Genomic DNA, 24,544 nt, shown 5'->3' with positions numbered 1-24,544 from the left:
ATAGTTTACTGTTTTTATTACAGAGAAAAAGTTAATCTGTCAGCAGTCCTAATGGGACTGCTGACAAGGCAGAAAAGGCATGTCTGTATTTTGGAACTTTTTGGATAATGGGTTTCTGGATAATAGATCCCATAACTATTTAGCTTTGAAACACTCTTGGATTTAATATGAAAGTAATTTTACATTTTCCCGGTTTTTACACCATTTTTTCTTGTCCCCTGAAAAATGTAAAGTGGGTATTTTATGGTATATGCAAAACCAAGTGTTCTAAGGTTTCTTTTCTGTCTCTAACCCAGACATTCAGTGGGTAACTGTTCCTTTGAACTGCAGCTCCAAGAATTCTTTATCAATAGTTTGGTGGATCCTAGAAGTTGTAGTCCTGCACCAACTGAAGGAACACAAGTGGCAGATGCCTGGGCTTGCCAATGGTTTTACTATGAGAACTTCCAAGCTACAATTTATTATACTGTGTGGGAAGTTTTACTATGTATCCGTAATAGGCAATGGGAACCAGAAACTCTGGGACCTACTTCTAGTGAGAGCACTTTGTGTTCATCAACAAAAACAACTAAAAAACAGGAATAGTCACCCAAACTGGAACTGCCATGTCAAAGGCTAATATCGCATTCCATTGGTGATCCATACCAGGCCTCCAGGTAGAAATGCATTATAATATGGAACCTTAATCTTGAAAGTGCTAAAGAGGGCACATTTAACATACAAATGACTGTAGATAGGTGCACTGTACATAGGTTTATTATACATACCTTAAGGGGATGTGCACAGTTTAGACAGAAGGGCTGGTTCTGCAGCCTTATATGTGACCTTTGGACAGTACCTTGCTATGCATAGAATGTAAATTGTTCCTTGTTTTGGATGCATGTACAGCTCCGTATTTAGCTGATATGAGGTAAATAAGTTTAATGGCAGGTCATTCCTGGGGTTATGTAGCTAAGTAAAATAGGTTTTATGCATTATTGCAGCTATTAGCTCTAAATACTGTGTATTTAAGCAAGGAAAGGTTATTGTAATAGCTAAATTGCTTTAATCCCACAGTCAAGTTTGTGACTGTGGTTTTCCCTAGATTTGATGTGGCCAGTCAAGGGTTAGCAATGTTGTGTGTCATTGCAGCAAGGCAGCATCTTTGTTTTCAAATCTGAGGAGCAAATGAATACATTTAAATGTAGGTGTAGTACAGGGCTATGGGAGCAATAGGCTTTTGTGTTGAAATGAAAATAGAATTTAAATCCTTTAGCTGTCTTCCTTGTAGTCTGCCATTATAGTAACACATGAATTTGGTGTATGGGCTTCCTTGGTTAATGCTTAGCCTTTGGTTTATTTAGTAGAAGTGATTGGACCCATGACCAAGTAGTCAGGCAAGTGCAATATGGTAATAACAGTGCATAGTTATATTACACATCTAAACAGACCTTATGTTGTTAACTTTATATGCTCTAAAAAAAAACTCACATTGATCATGTTTTCGTGTGTTGAGTCCATGCAATCGGTACTTTTTAGGTGTGTTTTGCCTTAGTCATTTGCTGGCATTTGTGATCCAGTAATCATTTGTGTGTTGTGTGGAATGAATAATTTAAGGCTACACATGTATAGTGTAATCTACTTTGATTTGTAGCATGCAACAATAGCACTTTAAAATTCTTATTGTTAAATATCTTTTCTTAGAGCAGAATGTTGATGTGTGTTAAATGAAAACTGTCAGGGCATGGGTGTAACTTAAATGAGCAGATAATTAGGCTATGACGGAAGCTTCCATTAGGCAATGTGTGAGCACTATTCCATAGCACTTGCACTTCATATGTACTGCTTGTACTAAATTATGAGTTTGTTTTTCACTGTGTGCACTACAATGAGAATATTTGTTTTGTTATGGTCAACACATTCTCCTGACCCTTGGCATATAAGTATAAAGCATAGGAACTAATTATAATGAACAAAAGTATTATACTTCATAGAATATAGTAAGGCAGCTTATTTCTTTTACACCCTCATCATATAGGTTGCACTGCTCTATAAACTTCCATGCAGGGCCTGTGCCAATTTTCCTCTTGCGTGGATATTTTCCTGTAGGAGCTATATCTTAGGTTTCTATAGAGCTGTTCCATCACCCCTACAGATTTCTAAATGGTTTGACAATGTATCATGCCATAGGGCAGGGTTGCACTCCAGTCAAGATTGGAAGCGTCAATTTTAAGTGAAGTATGTGGAGGGATTACTATTATTTGCATATGACTGATGCTGTGTGCTGGTTTTGACAGCAGCTGATGGACATATACTGGTAGACATATCACTGAGATTGAACAGTTGCTGCATTTGCTAATGAAAAGGTTGAAAGTCTAGATATAAGCACAAAATAAAACCCACCCAAGAGTGCCCCTTTAAAGTCCATGTGGATGTGCCTGCTTTTTATTTATTAATTTGGTTGTCACCATTGGTTCTGCCTTTGAATGTTTTCTGAGCCTGACGCTGGCAGTAGAGAGACAATCCGTACACCATCGGTTTCATACTGTACTTTTGTTTGCGAAAAAGGCTTTTTATTGCTTACCTTTCTTGGAAATAAAGAGACTTACCCGCAATAAAAAAAGGTCAAGGTATATCTGATTTGTGTTTTTAGCCCTTTTTAATATTCCTATTGCAATTCATGATGAAGTTGGTAACATGGTAAGTGTATATAGAGTGTGACTGGGGCATGTATTTGTGTACAGCCAATCACTATCATGTTTGTGCAAATATCAGCCCTATACCAGGGTTTCTAAATCTGGGGTTCATCCTCTGTATGCAAGAGTTGGTTTAGCATTAACTCAATATTGCATGTTTACTATTTATAAAGACCAATGCCTCTATATAAAAAAGATAAAAAAGCATCCTAGAGACTCGATTTTGGGTCCTGTCCCATAGGTGAAATATCGTTGCACTAAAAATCACAATTTAACTATTTCTTTTCCAGCCTTCAGTCTCTCTATTGTGACCATCCCCTATTCATCTTTTAATCTGTTGCTCACACTACTACCTGCTTGATAAGTTAGCTGGGAGTTGGAGCAGTCTCACTGGAAGTTCAGTGGACATAACAAGCCGACTGTTAAGTTGAATATGGTTTGTGTGTCCCTTGGAAAAGAATGCATTCAAGATTTAATCCTGTCATTTCTGGGTGTGTGTGTTCTGCATGGAGAGTTGGCAACATCCTGGGTATTTGTTTACTTGATTGCTGCAATAAAATGTATCTTTAAAGCAATGATATTTAATATCATACCTCTTCACTGTGGTATTTGTTAGCCATCAGTCCATTTGATTGATTGTGCAAACTCTCCAAGAGCGTGACTGGGTTACAGTGGTGTGAAGAAGATAATGTAGTATAATGGGGTATTTATTACCCACACAGAGGCTGTGTGTCACTTTCCCTTACCTTATCTGCAGGCTGTAAGCAGCCCTAAGCCTATGTGGTGCTGCAGGTTGACAGCTAGGTGCTTCATTTATTCTTTATTTTTATCTTTGTTTTGCTTGTTCAGTATATGTTGGGCATTTGGTAGATTTGTCCTGTCTGGGTGATCTATACAGAGCTATCCATTCCTTTTTTAGCAGACCTCATTTTTGTGACCTCCTTTACCATGATTCTCTTTGCCCATTGCTGGCACCAAATTGAGCCCTGAGAGAGAGAAATCCTTGTAACTGGTACCTTGCTCTTTGTCATGGCCTTCCATTGCTACCAAGTACCAATAGAGAGCTGAATTCTAAGTAAACGCTATTCTTTCCATTTTTCCATTTCATAAAAAATGCTTAGTTGTAAGGCTTCATGAACTAAATTTGTCATTCAAACTCCTCCATAGGGAGACTGAATGGCAATTTTGCCTAAAAAGATGTTTAGCATGGTTTAGGAATTAGCATATAGTGGTATATTTATTATAGTGTGTAAGCCAACATTACCAGTGATGTTGCCCATAGCAAGATATTTGTTTTTGTGTTTTAACTTGTAGGTGTACAAATATAATTTCTGATTGGTTACAATGGGCAACCTTACTGGTGATGTTGCCTTAAACACTATAATAAATATGCCCCTTACTGTATAGTATCAACTTGCTGGTGTTGCGTAGCTATTTTGTACATTTTTTGTGCACCTATATTATTATTTGTAAAGTTTTTTCTTTAATTGGAAACACTATTGCATATTATACAGGTATGGGACCTGTTATCCAGATTGCTTGGGTTCTGAGGTTTTTCAGATGAGGGGTCTTTCCGTAATTTGGATCTCCATACTTTAAGGCTATTTAAAAAAAAAAGTCAACTTTAAATAAACCCATTAGGATTGTTTTGCCTTCACTAAGGATTAATTGCATCTTAGTTTAGATCAATTACAAGGTACTGATTTATTATTACAGCGAGAAAGGAAATCATTTTTAAAAATGAGAATAATTTGATTAAAATGAAGTCTGAGAAGGTGGCCTTCAGAGCTTTTTTTGATAAAGGGTTTCTGGATAATCCTATACCTGTACATATGCTTACTATATTTATATTTTTTTAGCAAAGGTAATATTTTACAATTGGCCCAAAGGGTCAGGGGACATTATGTGTCTGCACTCGTAATGGTCTACATTTATTTACATGTATTTATAGTTAATCTAACCTTATTTACAGGCATCTGGATCCTGTAAACCCTGACTGCACATGTACATTATCTCGATTAATTACTGAATAGTAAACATTAGCTTTTCGTTTATGAAAAATAAAGCACCTATATATTGTGGCATTGTTCAGTCTGCTTGGTACGTTGGTCATGAGTCTTGCTGGTGCACTGTGGCTTGAGACAGCAGGTCTTGTGTGTGTGTGTGTGGGAATCCGCACTCACAGGTCTTAGGTGTAATCAAGCATCTTTATTGTAGAACAAAAACTGATGTTTCGGCCATTGCTTTTCTCACTCTTCTGGACATGCGTTATCTAATTGATTTTGTAAAAGGACTGCACCCAGGCACGCTTAGCAAAATTATCGTGAGTGCTGACTTGTCTCCATAGGCAGGAACATTTCATTTATCTGGTTTATGTCTTTAACTTGTGTCAAGAACAAATAATGGTTTGTAGTTATTCTTGTATTTGGCAAAATATATTAATATAAGGAATATATTAGTCTCTTGAAAAAGATTAGTGTATCTTTTAGATACAGGTTTCACGAGAGAGAACCCAGTTGAGCAGGGCCAGAGAGGTGTCAAAAGGCAAGGATGCCCAGCCTGTGTGCTGTAGAACATTATGCATTGTCACAGGTTAATGTGTTTGGCATTTTCAGCCTACCCAATCTTTTCTTTCCAGTGTTCTACAATAGAGAATGACTAAAGCTTTGTGTGGTCATGGCTAATCATGTGCAAGGGCTGCTTTTCAGTGTTAAAGTACCCCAACCTTATACACTACACCACTTTATTAATCTGTCTCTGCTTTTACGTGACTTAGAGGAAATTGCTCTAGATAAGAATTCAAAGACTATAAATATTTGTATCCTTATTTGAAAGTTTCAAATTAGACAAGTTAGTAAATCTTAAATTCTTAACTCATGAGAGACATGTCTGCACTGTTATCAACATTTTACTCTGACATAATTCCGCTTCCAAAACCTCATATATATCCCTGCAGTACAATTACAGTTGGACAGGGATCAATATGTGAATGCAGCAACACGCCCTTGCCTGACAGTATGTATGCTTTATTGCTCTAACGCCAATTATTCCTAATTTAGACCTGTTGAAGCAAATATTCCCTGTTACCTGGAATTGGTTGAACCAAATTAGCAGTTTCATGGAATGGCAGTAATTCCAGAGGGAAGTTGCACATGATGAAAAATCATTTTACAGGATATTTTTGAGTTTTGTGATTCCCAGAATCTCTGGACTTAAAATTGAACCTCATTGTGTCATTTTTCAAACTGACCCAAAATCACATGGGGGATGAAATGAGGGTTGGTGTGATTCCCATATCCTCCTCTAGAACAGACTCTCCCCCCATTTGTATCATTGCTCAGGACTAGGGATGCACTGAATCCACTATTTTACGGTCTGGCTGTACCCCGAATCCTTTACTAAAGATTCTGCTGAATGTCGAACCAAATCGCAAGGGTTAAAGACAACAGCACACAAACTGTGTGGTCACGTGATTTTAAGGATTCGATTTGGTTTGGGCGAAGCTGAATCTTGGCCAAATCCCGAACCGAATCCTGGATTTTTTGCATACTTACTCAGGACTGCAGTTCTGTAATTGACCATCCACAGCAAACAGCAGTTTTAATAAAAGACTAGGGTCAGTGAGGTCTGAATAGAGAAATAAAAAGCATTTAATGTAGCTTTAATAGCCTAGCAACCAGATTGCAGTTTCCATTCCTGGCTACAGTGCAGTAGAATCCCCAAATTTTAAAACTTGCGATTGGTCCCTTGTTTACAGAGGAACTTCACCATAACATCATTTAGAATATAGCGTTGTGTTGGCAATGGTACTAAAACATTCTTCTGTTTGCTGTTCTCTCTCTGTAGAGGGGTGATTGTTCCATGCCTTAGTTTATGTTGTGGTTTGCAGTAATTTGAAACTGAGCAATATTTCACAAACAAGAATAGTGGCGACTTTCCTTAATAGTGGCGTTGCATCTAATCTAGGGCCCTTAAGGGCGAAGACACACGGTGCGATTAGTTGGTGCAACATTTTGAAAAGTCGCGGTGACTAATCCGCGAGCCAGAATTGTGTGCACGATTTGTTGCAGCAACGCAATTGTATTCTATCGGCGGGAAGTCGCCTTGTGTGTCTTCGCCATAAAATACACAGAAGTTGAATTACATACTAATAAGAGTAAAGTATCCTGTGGATGTCCAGGTTGCCTTTACAAATGTGTCTATTGTTCTCCTGCACTGCAATCTGTTATCTTTATCCTTGTACTGTCAGCAGCAAGTGTTCTACTGTTTTTGGCTGGAAAAGGCAGCAGAAAAGACCAGACCCACAACATCTGGAGCTGCATCTGCTTACAATAATCCAATTTTGGTTCATTGTTTACTAATTGCACAATTGGTCAAATTTCTGTCTGTATATATGGGTTGAAAAAAATCCTTCCAGAGTAATTACATATCCGTTCTGGCAGTGCATATGTAAGCTAGCAACTATTTAGCCTTTCATATAGAATTAAGGGGCTTTGGGTTTAAAGGATTCAGTATGATTCTGCTTTGTCTGTTTTTGAAAGTTGATAATAACATTGTCTCCCCAACCCCTTTCCTTTTTTGTTTTTTAGCCTTTACCTACAAAGTTGGCAATTCCAAGCAGCAGAAATTTGCATAAGGAGCTGATACTTGGTATCAAGAATGTAGCCTCTCAGCCTGCCAAGGGGAGGCTACAGGCCACCGGGCAGAGGCGGGGAAGCCTGGGCAGAAACATCTTGACCATCAGAGTGTCCTCTCCTCCGAGGGAGAAACCGCAAGCGACTGTTGGTAAGGCAACTGCTTGATCTCGTTGCGGCTGTACCCAGTCCCGGTGTTAGTTTTGTGTTTCTGATTTTCCATCTTCTGTATAATGAATGAGCGCTGTTTGGAATTGTCATGTGTAGTAATGAATTTTGTGCAGGGTTGTTCTGACTGGCTACCTTTACCCCAGTATTTCTTACTGTGTAGATGATGTTGAGTTAAGCCTAAATTAACAAGGCAAACCCCCAATAATTTTCTCCATGCCCTGGGTTAGACTGACTGCTCAGTCACAAAGATTCATGTTCACATTAGCCATTTGCCTTTTTTGTGTGTGTCGCACAATGATCATACAGCAGCAAAGTGCAGTCTTTTAAATGATGACAGCTACAGTGTGTACTGATTTAATTCTTTTTATTCCTTCCTGTTTATTTGAAACTTGCCACTCAACCTTATTAACCTATATTTAAAGTGGAGTAGGTTACGATTTTCCGAGAACATCTTGTACCATGGTGTACCAGTTATTATAATGGGCAAGGAGAAATGCTCTTGACATTGGATTTAATCCATCAGCTTAATGCCACATGCAATACACAACCCTGTGCAGCCCTCCTACAAGTCTAAAACCTGCCGTGGGATGCTGGATATGTGTTTCATATGTGCACTAGTAGGAGATGTTAAAGAGGAAAGTCTTGTTCCTGTCTCTGTCACCTTTGCTTATTGTTTATTACCCTTTTCCCAACATGGAGGCCCTCCAGCAGAGCCCTGCACCCACAGTCAAAAATCTCTGACATGGGATGCTGAAAGTTTGTTCCTTCATGTCGTATAGGGTTATTACTGGCAATATTTTTAGCTGCGCGGCATGGTCTGGGGAGCAAACCTGTGGTATGCATTCTAGCAATAACACCAGTCTGATCAATGTGCATTAATATATTTTCCCCTCACCCAGGGCCTTCCAGTAACGTATGCAGTGCAGCTTCCAGTATTTCTGGATGGCTTGGCACAGAGTGAATTCTGGGAGTTGCAGTACAGCTGCTGTAGGGCTCTAGGAGCAGTTCATTAAAGGACAAGAAAAGGCAAAGTCCCTTGGGGGTGCCAAAATGTTTGGCACCCCCAAGCGACTTAAATCACCTACCTTTTACCCCGGGCTGGTGCCCCTGTTAGGAGAGAACAGCACCAGCCCGGGGTACCTGTAGCGCTTCCTTCTTCCTGCTTCTGTGCACGCGCATGCGCAGTAGAGTGAGAAAGCTGAACTTTAACAGAGAAGTCGGCTTTTCACTCTACTGCGCGTGCGCCTGTCGTGGGGTCCTGGCAAAACGAAGCAGGAAGGAGGAAGCGCTCCAGGTACCCCGGGCTGGTGCTGTTTTCTCCTAACGGGCACCAGCCCGGGGTACAAGGTAAGCGATTAAAGTCACTTGGGGGGTGCCTAAAATTTTGCACCCCCAAGTGACTTAGCCTAGTAATTTAGACTTAAATTATTCCTAGTATATAATCTGCTTACTGTCTGATATAGTTACCTAGCAATATACTAGGTTATATGGATTGTAGGGTAGTTTCATATTATGTATACAGTGCCATTATAGTTTAGTGTGGCTTTTCTGACACAGGACAGTTCTGTACAGAGAATTCATAGGGGCACATTTATTAAAGTACGACAGGTACGAAATACAAAAAATTTGTATTTGGTCGTACTGTGCATATTTCCACACTTTGCAACAGAATTTGTGCAACAAAATCGTATTGTCACACCGAGTTAGAAAGTTTCGGATTCATTCAAGCTTTGGTGTTGTGACTTTCTTTGGGCCAGGTTGGAGCTGCACAGTGCCATTAAGCCCTATGGGAGACTTTCCTTGGGCCAGGTTGGAGCTGCAGAGTGCCATTGAGCCCTATGGGAGACTTTCCTTGGGCCAGGTTGGAGCTGCAGAGTGCCATTGAGCCCTATGGGAGACTTTCCTTGGGCCGGGTTGGAGCTGCACAGTGCCATTAAGCCCTATGGGAGACTTTCCTTGGGCCGGGTTGGAGCTGCAGAGTGCCATTGAGCCCTATGGGAGACTTTCCTTGGGCCAGGTTGGAGCTGCAGAGTGCCATTGAGCCCTATGGGAGGCTTCCAAAATCATGCAAGGATCAAAGTTGGAAAGGTTTTCCCGCCGTTTACGATCGTTTGATACGAAAAGTTTGTGACTTTCGGATCACCAATACAATATTATCGTGACTATTCCGATTTTTTTCCAGTGTAGCTGATTGGTTAGTGGATGTCGGAGAGCAGTGTCTGGGATACACACTACATGCATTTATAACTTCTCCATTCTGATATGCCAAGAACTGCTACTGTTTGCTAGAGCTGCTATTAGAAAGCTAGTGGTTTACTTGGACCCAGTACAAGGTCACTTTTGGAGCCCTCTGTATAAATAGGGCATTAGAGATTAAGGAAAAGTATCGCAAAATATCAGCATTTTCAATACAATATGCCCCCCTGCTTTAGTAATAAGCAGTTAATAGCTGATAGTGATTTATTCTAATTTCACGGTTGTTCTTTACTATGCCTGCCCTGCCCTTGTTATGTAAGCATTGCGTGCCCTAGTGAGAAGGAAAGGAATTTGCTGCTAAGCCCTTATAGTCAATCAGTCTACTCCAGTGTGTGCCCTGACTCACTGTCATCACTATTTATTGGCACAAAAATAGCCCAGTTTATCCAGTGTCTGGAAACAAATACATTCCTGTTATAAGTTTTTTTTTTTTTTTTTTTTTTTTTTTTTTAAAACCTGCCCCTCCAGGTGAAACTATAAATCAGTGGGATAATGTGATTTCAGCTTAATGTGCCCACCTTGCTTTTCCCTGCTTGAAGCCCTAAACAACTGTGATCCTATATTATGTTACACGTTAGTGTACAGGCCCACTCGCTGCACACACCCAGGCTCTTGAAGTTTGTGCGTCCTTGTTTAGCGGCCCCCTTTTTCTTTCTGAGTTTTCTTTTTTTCTCCAGCTATGATGATCTCAAAGAGATGTCTACTGTGCCTGATTGATTTAAATTAGAGCAGAGGCAGTGAGCATGCCCAGTAGGCACCTCTTTGAGTTCTTCATAGTCGGAGAGAGAAGGAGTGCTCAGAAAGCAAAAGGGGGTGGAACATCACGCTAGACAAGGAAGCCAGTAAAAGAGGTGTAATTCAGCTGCTTGTAATAGAAAAACACAATAAATCTGCATGCAGGGAGAAAGGTATATTCTGTAGGCTGTAGGGAGTAATTTTATTGAGATTTTAAAATAAAAGGCATTAAGTATATTAATTTTAAAGGAAATGTAATCCCACAAAACACAGTAACGTAAATGTACTGAGAGCTCTTCTAAGCACTTTTGCAGTTAAAACAATATTAAAGTGCCAGTATAATGAAATATCAACAACAATGCCATGTGCTGCTCATTTTAGCTGGATACATTTTGGCTGAAAATGAATTTTCTGAGAAAAGGAACTTTCTTGTGATGTTGCTATGCTTAGTCATCAGGCCTTTCGCAGGTCAGTTCTAAGCAGAGCAACGTCACAAGACATTTCTCTTCTCAGAAAATTAATTTCAGCTGCCTGTACCCAGACAGACTAAATGTTGTATTGAATAAATTAGCAGTTTAATAACTGTTAATGTCTTGAAAACAAAAAAAAAAATCCTTAATGTAAATTGCTAAGAAGTTGTTCACAAATGTTTACAATTCCTTTAGCAGTCCTCCTTATGCACCAGTTAGTGTATTATTCAGATACATGCAATAATGTGCTAACTGAATAAAATATGGTTTCTTTGCCAGAGGAGAAGGGGACAGTGGCTTTCCACAGGTCTGCAAAAGTAGGTTTAGGGAGAAATACAGTATGGAATGAGATATAATTGGTGCGTTAATGAGTGTCACTCCAGATTTACTATACAGAACATAGACTTGGCAACCTCCATATTGTTTGCATTAGCATGTAGTATATTTAAATGTTCCCTGCAGTCACACAACTTCTAATTTATAGAGTATGAGTTCGAGGCATTTATACATGAATAATGCCTATTAGTGTGCATACACAGTTGTTGGAATGCATTAGCCATTCCAATAGCAATGGAGTACTTGTTTGTTTCTGTGTTATTACCATCAATGTCATAGATGAGAGCAAATATATTAATTTTTTCTTTCTTCAGATTGTGTTAGTCTTGTGTAAATAGGTGGAAGAGAGACATCTAATGGCCATTATTTACCAGTGCAGTTAAATATATTTTCCCTCTCAAGATAATACGGAAACCCTGCACTGATCAGCACCAATAAGGAACAAAAAGCAGTTTGCTTTTGGAAACTGATCAGAGGCTGCGCTTTAAAGCTTAAAAGCAAAAACGTTATTCGTTCCAAGATTTTATATAGTTGTTGTTGGTTCCTTGTCCTAAAGCGCTTACAGTATATAGGAGTATGCAGATTGGGTATCCTGAATCCCAGTGTGCCACTGGTGGAACCACTTCTGGCTTCACAGATGCTGAACAGAAATTGATGCAGTAAAGAGCCCCAGTAAGGGGGTGGGGGACCATTCTGCTCATGGAATCTGATAAGTGGCTAGATTTGCTGTGCTTTTATCATCAGAGTTGGGTGTCATCAGCATAGGTGGTGCTGAAGTTCAAATGACTAAATAAGTTTCCCTAGAGAAGTTGTATAGATTGAGAACAGCAGAGGGCCTGAGACAGAGCCTTGATGAACTCCCAACAAAGAGGGAGTGAGGTGGAGTTAGAGAAGGCAGCTTCAAAGAAATGGTCATAAAGATGAGTTTTAAACCAAGAAAGAGCAGTGTCACGAATGCCAACTGAGAACATAATGTTAGGTGGACTGAGCAGTATTGGCACAGTAGTACCGCCTGTGCATAAGGAAACCATTCCACTGCCTTCTATGGAAGAATCTTCGTAATATGGAAAACATTGCACTGGAATTTACTCTGACCCCATAGCCACTAACCAACCCTAAACACCTATCCTAAAGGCACAACCCTAAACCTTAAGTCCTTTGGGATGTTACTAACCACTGACTCAACCCAAACCACTAACCATTAAGTGTGTGATTAGAGACCAGAAGGCATTTACAGAAATTGCTGAATGTATTAGACCATGGGCAAACAGAGCATTTTCTCCGCTTCTCTCCACCTGCCTTTTTTCTGCAAGCTGAGAGACACTGATTTGCTCCCACCCGCAGTGCTGTTTATCTGCACAAGAGAAGTACAGCTTCTGCTTGCGTGCAGGTACACACAGCTGAGAATAGCACGAAAATGCCTGCTTTTTCGTTTTCTGGCCGATTTCCACTACCTGCACTCAGGCAGAAGCTGCAGTGCCTGGGGCCATGGGGACAAGATATTGACAGTTTTTTGGACATCATTTAACAGAAGATTAAAAACTGAGGGGGGACATTGTAGGAAGGGGTTACTCTGGTGCAGCTGGAAGGGGGCTTAATGAAAGATGTTTTACTGGTGTTACTAGTTGCTGTTTTTACTGGTATCGGTTTTTTAAATTTTTCATGACAAGCATATTCATGTAAAAACAATATTACATTTTTATTAGACCATAAAGGAACAGTAACACCAAAAAATAAAAGTGTAAAGTAATTTCATGCACTGGTAAGATGTGTGTTTGCTTTAAAAACGGTACTTTAGTTTATGTAAACAAAGCTGCTTTTGGGGCAGCCAATCAAGCTGAAAAAGCCACAGGTTACATAGATAACAGATACGTTCTGTAGAATACAATGGGTTTATCAGTTATAGATGGAAATTATGGGTACATTATTCTAATACTTTTTGGCTTTGTCGCCCTCTAGTGGGCATAAGTAGTTATGTGCAGCACTTGCAGACAGAGAACCTGAGCTTTCTAGTGGGAAAAGGAACAAGTGCATGTTCAGTTAATTGTCTGTCTGGCTAGCTGCATAGTCTCAAAGCCTAGAATAGTGTTTTACCTGCAACAAAGTGTTAGCAGCCATCCTAAGAGTAAGCACCCACGGGACACTTTGTCACCTGCACTAATGACACAATGTCTGAAAATACCTTTGCATTAAATTTGCAATAAAGCACTTACATAATCAACATTATTACTGTCCATTCAGATTAACTGATGATTGCCACTGTCACTTACAAACCCTGTAAATGTAATCCACATTTTATTTTGAGTCTTTTCAGTTTTTTAGGGTTAACTAAAAACTGTTTCCATGGCAGCTGGATACATGCATATGTTACTGGTCCACTCCCACTGAAGGTCCCAAGAGCTTACAGCTGCCCTTGTGGTTCTGTTGTCTTGGTGAGGAGGAAATAAATAGACATTCAAAAATAATGTACACACACAAATCTTAGGAAGAATAACTGCACCCTGCTGCAGATTAGGAACAATTAGCCAATGAGCAAGAGTGAAGTGGAAGAAACCAATCAAATAATAATATTGAGAGACCAGCAGAGGTAACTTGGGAGAGATTGACCATGGGTCCATCTTATCACTGCCTACATCTTTAACTTCGACTTTGGGCACAAAAATCCTCGTAGCTTATGGGCCTAAGGCACTAATGCTGACCTTCAAGAGTCCTTCCTACAGGCGACCCGCTGTGCTATGGCCAATCCACTTCCGTCTCCATGTTCAGCCCACTGCCAGGCGCTCAGGTGACATACATATTTATTTCATTTTAAACAAATACTGTCTTGGGAAAATGTTTTTTTTTTTCCTCAAAACACATCAGTTAATAGAGCTTTTTCAGCAGAACCCTGCATTGAAATCTGTTTTTCTATTTAATTTAGAAATTTCACATAGGGCTAGCAATATTCTTCATTTCCCAGGATGCCACAGCCATGTGACCTATGTTCTGATAAGTTTCAGTCACACTTTACTGCTGAGCTGCGAGTTGGCGTGATATCACCCCCCTTCCCTTTCACCCCAACAGCCGAACAGCAGAACAATCTGAAAGAATTTCTAATGTGTAGCGCTGGCTCCTTCTGAAAGCTCAGACTCAGGCACAATGCACTGAGATGGTCCCTACACACCAATATTACAAGTGAACCAACAACAGTGTAATTTAGAAATAAAAAATATACCATAAAAATCATGACAGAATCTTTTTAAATAGTAGTCCTTCCTTTTGAAGTGCACATTTGCATTTTGCTGGACCCATGCTGAATGATCTTATCCTGTGTTTACCTCTCAAATGTGTTAAAAGCTACAAAAAGTATATAGACTGCACAGCATGAGATGCAAAACGTTTTATTTTACATGTATTTTGTGCAGATTCACAGTTTCAGTTTAGAACTACTCATGGGCCAGTTTTATTGTAGGCATGAGACTATTTACCATGGGTCCCTATGGACCGAGACTTCCTTGGGAAAGCGTATATAACTATACAGTACCCTTTATTATTTATGTTTGGGCTGTCTAATGTGTGGCCTTCATTTTTCCACAGCCATCAACTACTGGAGGATGCTAGAAGTTTTAACAAGTCTGTGTGTGACACATCTCCTTATAAACATTTAGGCTAGTGTCACACAGGGCATATTCTGTGCTGGTGTATACATGCCAATGGAGAAAAGCCAATCTGCATACACAGCAGATATCAAAATGAAAATTACTCTTAGGGTTTCCATTGTGAAATCCACTCTGTGTGCATGGTGACAGGCTTATTCCCATGCCTATTAGCAAACGTATAGAGGGCTGGCATATATATGTTCCAACAGAGGAAACAACTAGTGATGTGCTGGCCGGCCCTATACCCACGGGACCCGGGTTGGACAGGTTTGGGCCGACCTCTGCACAGGTTCGGTGTCGAGCACTTGTGCTTGCTCTCCCTGCCCATGAACTTTGCTTTTCAGTTCCGGCTCCCTTATTTATAGGCTCGTGCCCACCCCCACACCTTTTGTGACGCCACCGGTGCACAAGTCGCGCACAGGTCTATAAATAGAGGGAACTAGCCAGGTCGGGTAGGGTTCAGGCTGGGAGCGGACGCTTTGGGTTCGGGTCAGGTGTGTGTCGAGTTTTACTTGACGCACACGTGACTAGAAACAACCCATTCGCCAGTAATGTAAAAACTAATGCGACATGGGGCTGATTCTCAGGCTGCATCAGCCTTTCCCTCTGCCTGCTCTCAGAACAATTGAGTCACCCTGGTGCACAGGGAACAGATTTTGACATAAAACACATACCCTCATGTTTTGAAAGCTGCTCCGTGTACCTGTATTTGGGCCAATGCAAAGGCTTCTAGTGCAGCTGGCTGATGCCAGCATAGGGGCTGATTCTCGGCCTGCGTTTATACACATGCTGAGCATGATCCCTGTGTGGCAGTAGCCATCATATTAGGTTTACCTACAGTGAACCAAAAAGAGTTAAGCACATCACATTGAAATCCTGTAAAAATGGGAAATATATAGTGTATCACAAGGATGACAACAATTCTTTTTAAAGTAAAAGTGAATTTCTTTCTTTTTTCACGTTTATTTATAAAACACTTAGGGCTCTGGCACACGGGGAGATTAGTCGCCCGCGACAAATCTTTCTTGTTGCGGGCGACTAATCTCCCCGAGTTGCCATCCCACCAGCGAAAATGTAAGTCGCTGGTGGGATGGCACACGCAGTGGCGCGATTTCGCCAAATTGCCGAAAATGCCTTGCGAGGCAACTTCAGCGATTTGCCTAAATCGCCTGCGCGGCGTGTGCCATCCCACCGGCGACTTACATTTTCACTGGTGGGATGGCAATTCGGGGAGATTAGTCGCCCGCGAACAGGGAGATTTGTCGCGGGCGACTAATCTCCCTGTGTGCCAGAGCCCTTATGGATACCGTAATTGTCTTGTTTTTAAACTTTCCTGCCCCTCTTCCTAATCATCTGATTTAGTAATAGAGATAATTAGCTCTGTATAAACAATACCCTGCATGAGTTTGTCCATATACTGGCAACCTGATAAATTACCCTCTTATCCCACATTTGCTTGCAAAAAAAAAAAAAAGGATTGGGAAACAAATTATAATCACTTTCATATTTAGCTCAGGCAATATCAAAGACAAACTTTTCTTAATTAAAACAGTGTGCAAAAATATGTTCAAAAGAAGCCTAAATTATTGTATTTATGTTGGGCAAAGTGGTGTAATTGTCCTTCATGCAAACAATCACCGCCTTTAGGGTGAAGACACACTGGGCTATTAGTAGTAGCTACTTTTTCAAGGCTACTAAATGCCAGAAAATACCCTGCCATAGACAATACTGAGACTTGCCTCTGCTAAAACACACGTAGAGACAATTATCAGTAAATGATCAGCATTTTGTTTTTTTTGGTAGCTGCTAATAGGAGCTCCATGTGTCTTCACCATTAAGTGTACTAAATTACTAAATTCCCACATCTGTAAGTCAGTGTGTTAGAATGGAAGCCTTCCAAGATATGTAGCCATTTCTAATAAATAGCTGCTAGAGAGGATGTATGAGCAATTTTAGGTAACCAGCAATATCTGTATTTGGGATGTTGAGTTATTTCCAAATATCTAACCTACATAGTCATTTCCCTGCATTTCCTATTCCCTAAATATTTGCAGCCTGAACTGTAATAGACTAATACAAGAGAGTGATACATTTTTTGGCCTTTCTAAACACACATTCCTTAATTCCACGTCATTTCCCCTTTTTTTTGCAATTATTTCAAGTCAAAGTTCTTTGCCATTCGATAGTAAGTTTAAGTAAAACTTTTTTTTGGAAAATCAAACTTTTAACAGAACATTGATAATAAAAGTAGCCATAACAACAGGAGCCATCTGGAAAAGAAGGGAGGGGTTGAAGAGTTTGATTCCCTTCTTGGCTTTTACTTGAACTGGCAATGGTTGGTTGACTGGTCATGTTGGTTGGTTGGCTGGCGAAGGGTTTCTATCAGACATCCATTTTTTCCCAGTGTAACTGCTGTTAAATTGTCCCTATGACAAATGTGGATGACTTAACCAACTGTTTGACTTGTGATTTTTGTTTGCAACTTTTCAATTGGTCTTTATTTATCATTTTGAATTATTTGCGTTCTTCTAACTCTTTGCAGTTTTCAAATTGGGGTCACTGATATATAATATATATTATATGATATATAATATATTCTGCTATAAATATATCAGTCTCTCTTTCAAACCATTCCCTGGTTGCAGCAAACAGATCACTGTTGAAACTCCTAACTGGAGAGCTGCTGACCAATTGTACATTGTCTCAGAATACTACTCTCTGCATCATACAAAAATTCTGAAACGTGAATAACCCCTTTAAAGCTAAATTCCCTATTATATATTCCCATAAAACATGGATAAAAGTAAATGATTGGTGCTTTAATATAGCTGCTGCGAGCTACGTGAGAATTGTTTTAGTATATGGTGTCCTGTTGTAAAGAAATTCTAAATCTCTCTTTATTTTTGCTAGAGGGAGGATTATATTCTCCCAAGGGAAGGCCTATTTCTCTAAAAGCCTCAGCAGCGAATGGGACGAGATCCTTACCTAGATCCAGACTGCCCTGTAGAGGAACCGCACTCCAGAGAACAACTAGTGTCTCTTCTGTGTGCAGCACGCAGAGCGAGCAGAGCAATTTGAGTTGTAGGTGTAAGTAGTGTGTATGTATTCACTTTGTCACAGGTAACAGGCACATTGCATGTACTGCATGGCACTTCTACTGTGTTACACACTTTCACAAATCACAACATGCACCGTTGTTTTACTGAGCAGCTGTATTTATTGTGGGATAGTCAGGTGGTTGGATAGCACCGATATGGAACATTTGAACTAGGACTCTATCCATAACTTCATAGACTGCTATACTCTGTAATGTTTCACCATAATGGTACTTACCAGTAATTATGTCAGACTTGTAGCACCCAGGACATCACTTCTGGCTTTTAGTTAGCAGTTGCAATCTGAGAGTGCTTAGTGACTTTTACTTTATTCTGTCGTCCTCTTTTTCTTTCACCCCTTTCCTCCTATCACAACTTTTAGTGATTTTAATGATTAGTGACTGCCAAGCTGCTTATGGAAAATTATATACATGGGTTTTGGTGCTGAGGTCTTCTTAGAGAATGGTTTTAAACTGCACTCCCTGCCCATCAAGCAGTTCACCTCTCATATTAATGGGAACTATACTACCTAGGGGTGACAGGCAGGGTTCACTTAGGGACTGTTAATGAGGATCCCTGCTTAACTTTGCCATTGTTTGCCCTATGCCAGGGGTCCCACACTTTTATACACGTGAGCTGCATTAAAAAGGAAAAATTATTTGGAAGCAACACAAGCATTGCCAAATGAGGGCTGTCATTGGCTATTTGGTAGCCCCTATGTAGACTGGCAATCTACAGATGGCTCTTTTTGGCATTACGTTGGGTTTTTATGCAACCAAAACTTTCCTCCAAGCTAGGAATTAAAAAATAAGCACCTGCTTTAAGGCCACTGGGAGCAGCACCATGCCTCAGGCAAATGGTAATGGCAAACTGTAATGATCACAACAATGTACAGTATGTCTAAAAAATAAAAAAAAAATTCTTTAAAAGACAGATCTGCTTATTAAATTGGTGTATTCACTATACTATTTTTTATTTTGTGAAATTCTACTATTAATGTACTGCCTTTTGCTACTTTTCCTGCCATTTAGGCAACTCTATGACAAGAAGCTTTTAGATAAATGTGTTCATTGTTTCATTTTCTGTTGCACAAAACAAAACCACTACTATATTAGCCATAACTTTTACACAAAGCCTTGTCAAACGCGTGGCCAAAATTATGCAGCCTACCCCGTGCTGCCTTTTCCCCAGTTAGATTTCCAGCCTGGATTAATCTGTCCTGCCTGTCACTTAGAGCAATTGCTTTCCACTCTAATTCATCGAGAGCTGACAGGAGCAGCACTGAGGGGGAACATGGCTGAAGCCTTTCTGTCTTTTTCATCTTGCCGTGATCCTTTTTCTGTGTAAATGACAGTACCAGGCGGGCACCGCAGTTGTACAGAGGCTGCTTTCCCTTTCCAGCTTTCCAGCAATTTTACAGTAACCCTACTGGTTGAGCCTGGAACACTCTATGATGCTGCCATACTGACCTTGCTAATTGTCGGATCTTGCAGCTTTTCCATAATTCTTTTGTTGGCTTCGGTCCCTTGGAAAAGAAGTAGGTCATTTTCTACTTTATTTTGTTGCCTAATAATAATCTTATCCTAATCCTTCCAAAGGGACGAGTGGTGAGAAATATGGATGCAGTACTTCGGGGGATGCCATGCTTTGCGAGAATACTGCAATTCTCATTATATATGTGCATTCAGAGTTTTTGCACTCTTAAGTTAACCGATTGCCACTACTTGTGTAGTAAATCAAAGTTCTGCTACTAGTTGATTCCCTTTGATATTAAAGGTTGCTGCAGCAGGTTCGCAGCATGGGACACAGTGAGAGGGATTCATGTTGCAGTTATTGTTTAGTACATCCTATGAGCATAGCTTTTTCTGCATGGACAATTAATTGTATTGGATTTATTGTAAGGCTATAAAATAAAAATGATATACGGGGCCTAATAAATTTATACTAGCAGCCAAATGATAAAACTGCATTAATAACAATGAGTAAATCATCCCTTAGGCTTGGCACCCTTTTACTAGTTCCAAATGCACCTTTAAATTATCCTTTTATCTAACTGCTGATTAGGTAAAGCCACTTGCAATCCTTGTTTATTGAATAAGATCGGTAATATTTGCATGTAACCTAAAAATGTGTGTACATTTCTAGTAATATATCAGATTGGATTGTGGGTTTATGCCTCCATTTTCATGAACTGCAGCCAACATGGTTTACAATCAATATTAAATCAATTCTTTAACCTAAAAAATATCTGATCCAGAACAGGAAAATAACCTAAAATGTCTGGTACTGACATGCTGCATAGGGAGAATATTGCCAGTTAATAAGTAGAGGGTTATCTTGGTTTATTAGGTTAATTAGGTAGGTATTGTCCCATAGTTTATTGGCTGTATATAGCATTATCTCTACATATCTCTATTGGTTGTTTGTCTTAAGTGACCAGCAACTACACCATCTGCATTTTAAATCTATGGTGATTTTACAATTGCCAATGTAAATTTTATCTGAAGCAAGCAGAATAGCATCAGCACTTAAGTGAATGCCAATATACAGATAGAGCATACTATATTAATACCACTGTGCTTCACAATAAAAGACTGCATTAACAAAGAAATGCTTGAAAAGTAGGGTATAGTGTTCATTACAAATGCACCAGCGCAGCAATTTATGCCTCCCTCAGGAGCAGATTGGTGCAGCATGCACTTATCTGTGTCTGTTGCAGGCATGGTTTTCTACTGCGCCAGCAGTGCACGTGTGTAATGTAATAAATCTCCCCTGTTCTTATAATGTACTGAGTGGTCAGAATATATAAGTAACCACTAATGTACATTAATGTGCTTGTGTGGATGCAGCTTGTCAAATTCCACTCTAATTCAAAGCTTGGCTGCAATCCTTTTCCCGTACAGAAACTGGACATTGCCTGGTAAAATGTCAGATTTTTATATGTTGCTTATGATACATTGGTAGAGTGACATGTTTTGTTTTGGTATTGGAATTTACACTGATAGTTGTACTTGGGGCTCCAGGCATGAGACCGGAAGGACTAAGTTTGCTGCTCGAGTTCTCTGTGAAACCCAGAGAATGGCTTGTCCATGATGAGTCTAACCCAGAGGTGGCGATCAGCTTTAAAAGAAAAATGTCCATTTTAAACAGAACACCTTGAGTGTGCCATAAGAGAGGGAAGAGTTAATGCTATTGGAATAGTTTGGAGCTGAGCCAGTGGCCAGGATGCATTAGGAAGGGAGGCAAAGCTTTCTAAAACTCTCACGCTGTGGAATTTATTTTATGAGCTTTCTTGTTTTTATATATAAACTGAGGATAGGGTGAAATTTACTGGCCTTCTTTAGACTGCAAGCAGAGACTATGGGGGTAATGTAATAAATATATGATCAGTATGAATTACTAGACAAGATAGTTGTTTGAAAGCAGCTATGTGATTGGTTGCTATGGTGGGCATCAGCCTGTAACAGGGAAGGAGTATACTGGGAACTTTAGTTCAGCCACATTGCATATCACCATATAAAATTCTTACATGACCATTATTGCGCTGTCCCAATTTTCCCAGCCTGAGACATAGGTGTGCCCATCTTAGTCCATGTTAGTGCTGCTTCCATACTGTGGTTACCATGGGAGACCACTACACCCTTCTAAGAGTAAACAGTCATGCCTGCACTGGATGGGACAGTTCTCTCTGCCTGTGACTGCGCTCTCTGGCTGGAATGCCCATCAATCAACTGCTTGCTGTATGTGTAAGGGAGGGAAGAAGAGAAATCTGTCAGGGTAGTGTGAGCTGATATTTCTGTAGTGAGATAGTGGGAGGGCTTGCCAGTCATTTGCCCCACTGTCATTGTGTGACCTGCCAGGTATGCACTGAACTACACAGGCAGCAGATCTGTGCTCAGGCACTATGTGTAGCCCCTGGGTGGACTGCTTGCTGGATCCGACCTGTGACTCCACTGTCACTTCCAAGCAGTTTCCAGTGCAACTAGAAGGTAGCTTGGGTGAGTTAGACACATGAATGCATAGGGCAGGCTGGGAAACTGTGCCTTTCATTAGATTTTAACTCTTGCACTTAGATAGAAAGCACAAACTAATCTGCTTTCTTTGCTGCCCTGAGGGGTGGACATTAGAATCACTTAGTGCCACTAGGGTAGCACTTAATTCAACATAAATATACATACAGTAACATAAATATACCTACAGTCACGCATACATACACACACTTAAACCCTGTGACATCATAAACTGGATATTTGACAGTAAATTTACAGTAAATACTGTGCAGAGTGTGAGACACCGGTACATAATGCTGAGTGCCAGTTGCTACATACACTAACTAAGGTGCTGCGGGTATCCTCACTAAGCAAGGAGATGTGAATACGTTCCACTTCCCATAGCCCTCGGCTGGCTAAGCTAATATTGAGCCAATTTTATTGGAGGGTATAAATAGATCATTTCACTTCAATTAATGCAGGAGGGGTGCATTCATTGCATTAATATACTGCACAATTACATTTTATTAATATGCTTATGTACCATATATTTTCTAGACGTCTTGCTTAACTTTTTGTTTGCATAAGGCAAATCCTGAAACGAACAGTAGTAGTGCTCAGGCTCTGAACAGTGGTCCATGACTTCTAAATAAAGGAATATATTATTCAGTGAGGTTCTCTTGAGGGCTAAAAGCTAGCTGGCCTCTTAATTAATAAAGTCTAAAATAAAGGTGCACTAGTTAAGCTCGTTGTTTGTATTGTTATTTTGTTTTGAAAAAATGTCCTTGTGGGTAGTTCATGTCCTTTCATAGTTTACTTTGTTGCTTATGAAGAGCCACATGTTATTTGCTTAGCACTGCCAGATTGTGGGGCTGCATAGTGCCTATCTGCAAGTGAATATCCTTTGATCCTCTGTTGTTTTTCCTTCTGCAGCTACAACCACCACCAGCAGCATCAAAACTGAGGATGTTCCTACTGTAAAATGTATACGACCAAACTCTGCCTCAGGTGCCCTAACCGCAAAGACTTCAATTCCAAGGGGCAGATCTCAGTCCCTCAAAGTCACCCAGACAGGTAATGGTGCTATGGGCTAGATTTTTTTTTTTCTGGCACAGAATATTTTTTCCTATTTATTTCTGTTTTTCATAGAATGCGGCCAGTCATATCATACCAGGTGATTGCTAGCTTTTCTCCATCAGTACAAACTTGCAGGCAGGGCAATGGCCTGTTAGTTCACAGATAGGGTGCTTTCCATTCTGTAACATGCCCTTTCAGTTCACTAACCAACCGATTACATGCCTGTCAGTGCACACTGATGTCGGGACAGAAGGAAGTGGATTGATTCTTTCTACCGCACAGTGGATGCACCAGTGGAGAAAACATCTGATATGACATGACCCTAAAGCTTTGGGCTTCCCCCCAGTATTAAAATATATTTGAAGTTACTAAGCAGATCAGTTGCAATGTACAGGCACAAGTTACATGGAGTATAGTTTACAACAGGGGTATACAATTGAATGATCATTGGGACCTAAGTGATATCATTAATCATAATATTAATCGTAATATATTATTTAGTTATACAAGGAATAATGTACCCCCTAGTAATAATAAGTCACCAAAAAGCCATGAATACCCTGTAAATTATAATGTCTGCTTTTTAATTTTGGCATTCCCTTGTAAATAAGCACTTGAGTGCAGACAAACTCTGCAGTACTATAATGCAAAATAAGAAAATGTAAACATTATGCTTTAGTAAAGCATAATGTAAAATGTACAAGCCCCACAGTCCATCACTGCAACTTATAATATCCTTACATTTTACAATATTACTTATGTACATTCCAGGTATTTTTGTGATGACTTTGCATTTTAAGCATTTATGTGCTATATGCTGGATATAAAAGTTGTTACGTACTCCTTAATAAGTGAGCTGCTGTTCTGTTCTAGTTACAGTTACTAAGAAAAGCCCTTCTGGTATCCCAGCTTTGCCGCGGTCATCTGGGCCAGCAGTGTCTTTGACCAAGAAGCTAGAAGCAAAATCACTTCAGAATGGTAAGGAAACAGATTGTTCTGGCCAACTTATTAATGCTAAGTTTGCTGTGGCTGCGGGGGCTATCTTTTTGCTTTTTTCCTTGCACTTGCAGACACAATGTTTGTATTTACAGTAACTAAATGACTAAAGCTATACTGGCAACACTATAGCGTGAAGGTTGATACAACGGTTTTTTTTTTCCATGGAAATTAAATATCTGTTGGCTAGTCAGTGATTAGTTCAACACAACCTGCTCTCATGGGGAAATTGTAACTATTGTTATCCACCATCACCTATATGGTGTTGCAAGGCAAATGTCTGTAGAGGAGAAATGATTAAATAAGTTGCTCATCCCACTAATCCTACACACTACAAATAAACTGCTCTTCACGCTAATCCTACACACTACATGGGAAGTTCCACTGGTCCAAAATGAATTCATGTGAGAAACTCATCACAGCCCTAGGCCCTTGAGGGATTTGCATTCTCACGGAATCGATAGCACAGCAT

The 24,544-nt window shown here is 40.0% G+C and overlaps 1 protein-coding gene across 5 annotated transcripts in view; it reads left to right on the top strand.

Annotated features, from left to right (window-relative positions):
• mtus1 (microtubule associated scaffold protein 1) overlaps window positions 1-24,544 on the top strand; it is a 115,173-nt gene that overhangs the window by 33,713 nt on the left and 56,916 nt on the right. For 3 of the 5 annotated variants that reach the window (XM_012969322.3, XM_012969367.3, XM_012969393.3), the window contains exons 3-6: window positions 7,265-7,460; window positions 17,826-18,002; window positions 22,933-23,073; window positions 23,950-24,054. In XM_012969322.3, the coding sequence (XP_012824776.2) occupies window positions 7,265-7,460; window positions 17,826-18,002; window positions 22,933-23,073; window positions 23,950-24,054 (619 nt within the window). The remainder of the gene's footprint in view (window positions 1-7,264; window positions 7,461-17,825; window positions 18,003-22,932; window positions 23,074-23,949; window positions 24,055-24,544) is intronic. The other 2 variants (XM_012969443.3, XM_012969477.3) reach the window with 2 other exon arrangements.

This window comes from Xenopus tropicalis, chromosome 1, assembly GCF_000004195.4.
Source record: "Xenopus tropicalis strain Nigerian chromosome 1, UCB_Xtro_10.0, whole genome shotgun sequence".
Lineage (NCBI taxonomy): Eukaryota > Metazoa > Chordata > Amphibia > Anura > Pipidae > Xenopus > Xenopus tropicalis.
Note: the sequence above shows the minus strand (reverse complement) of the source record. Positions and strands in the feature narration are given on the sequence as shown.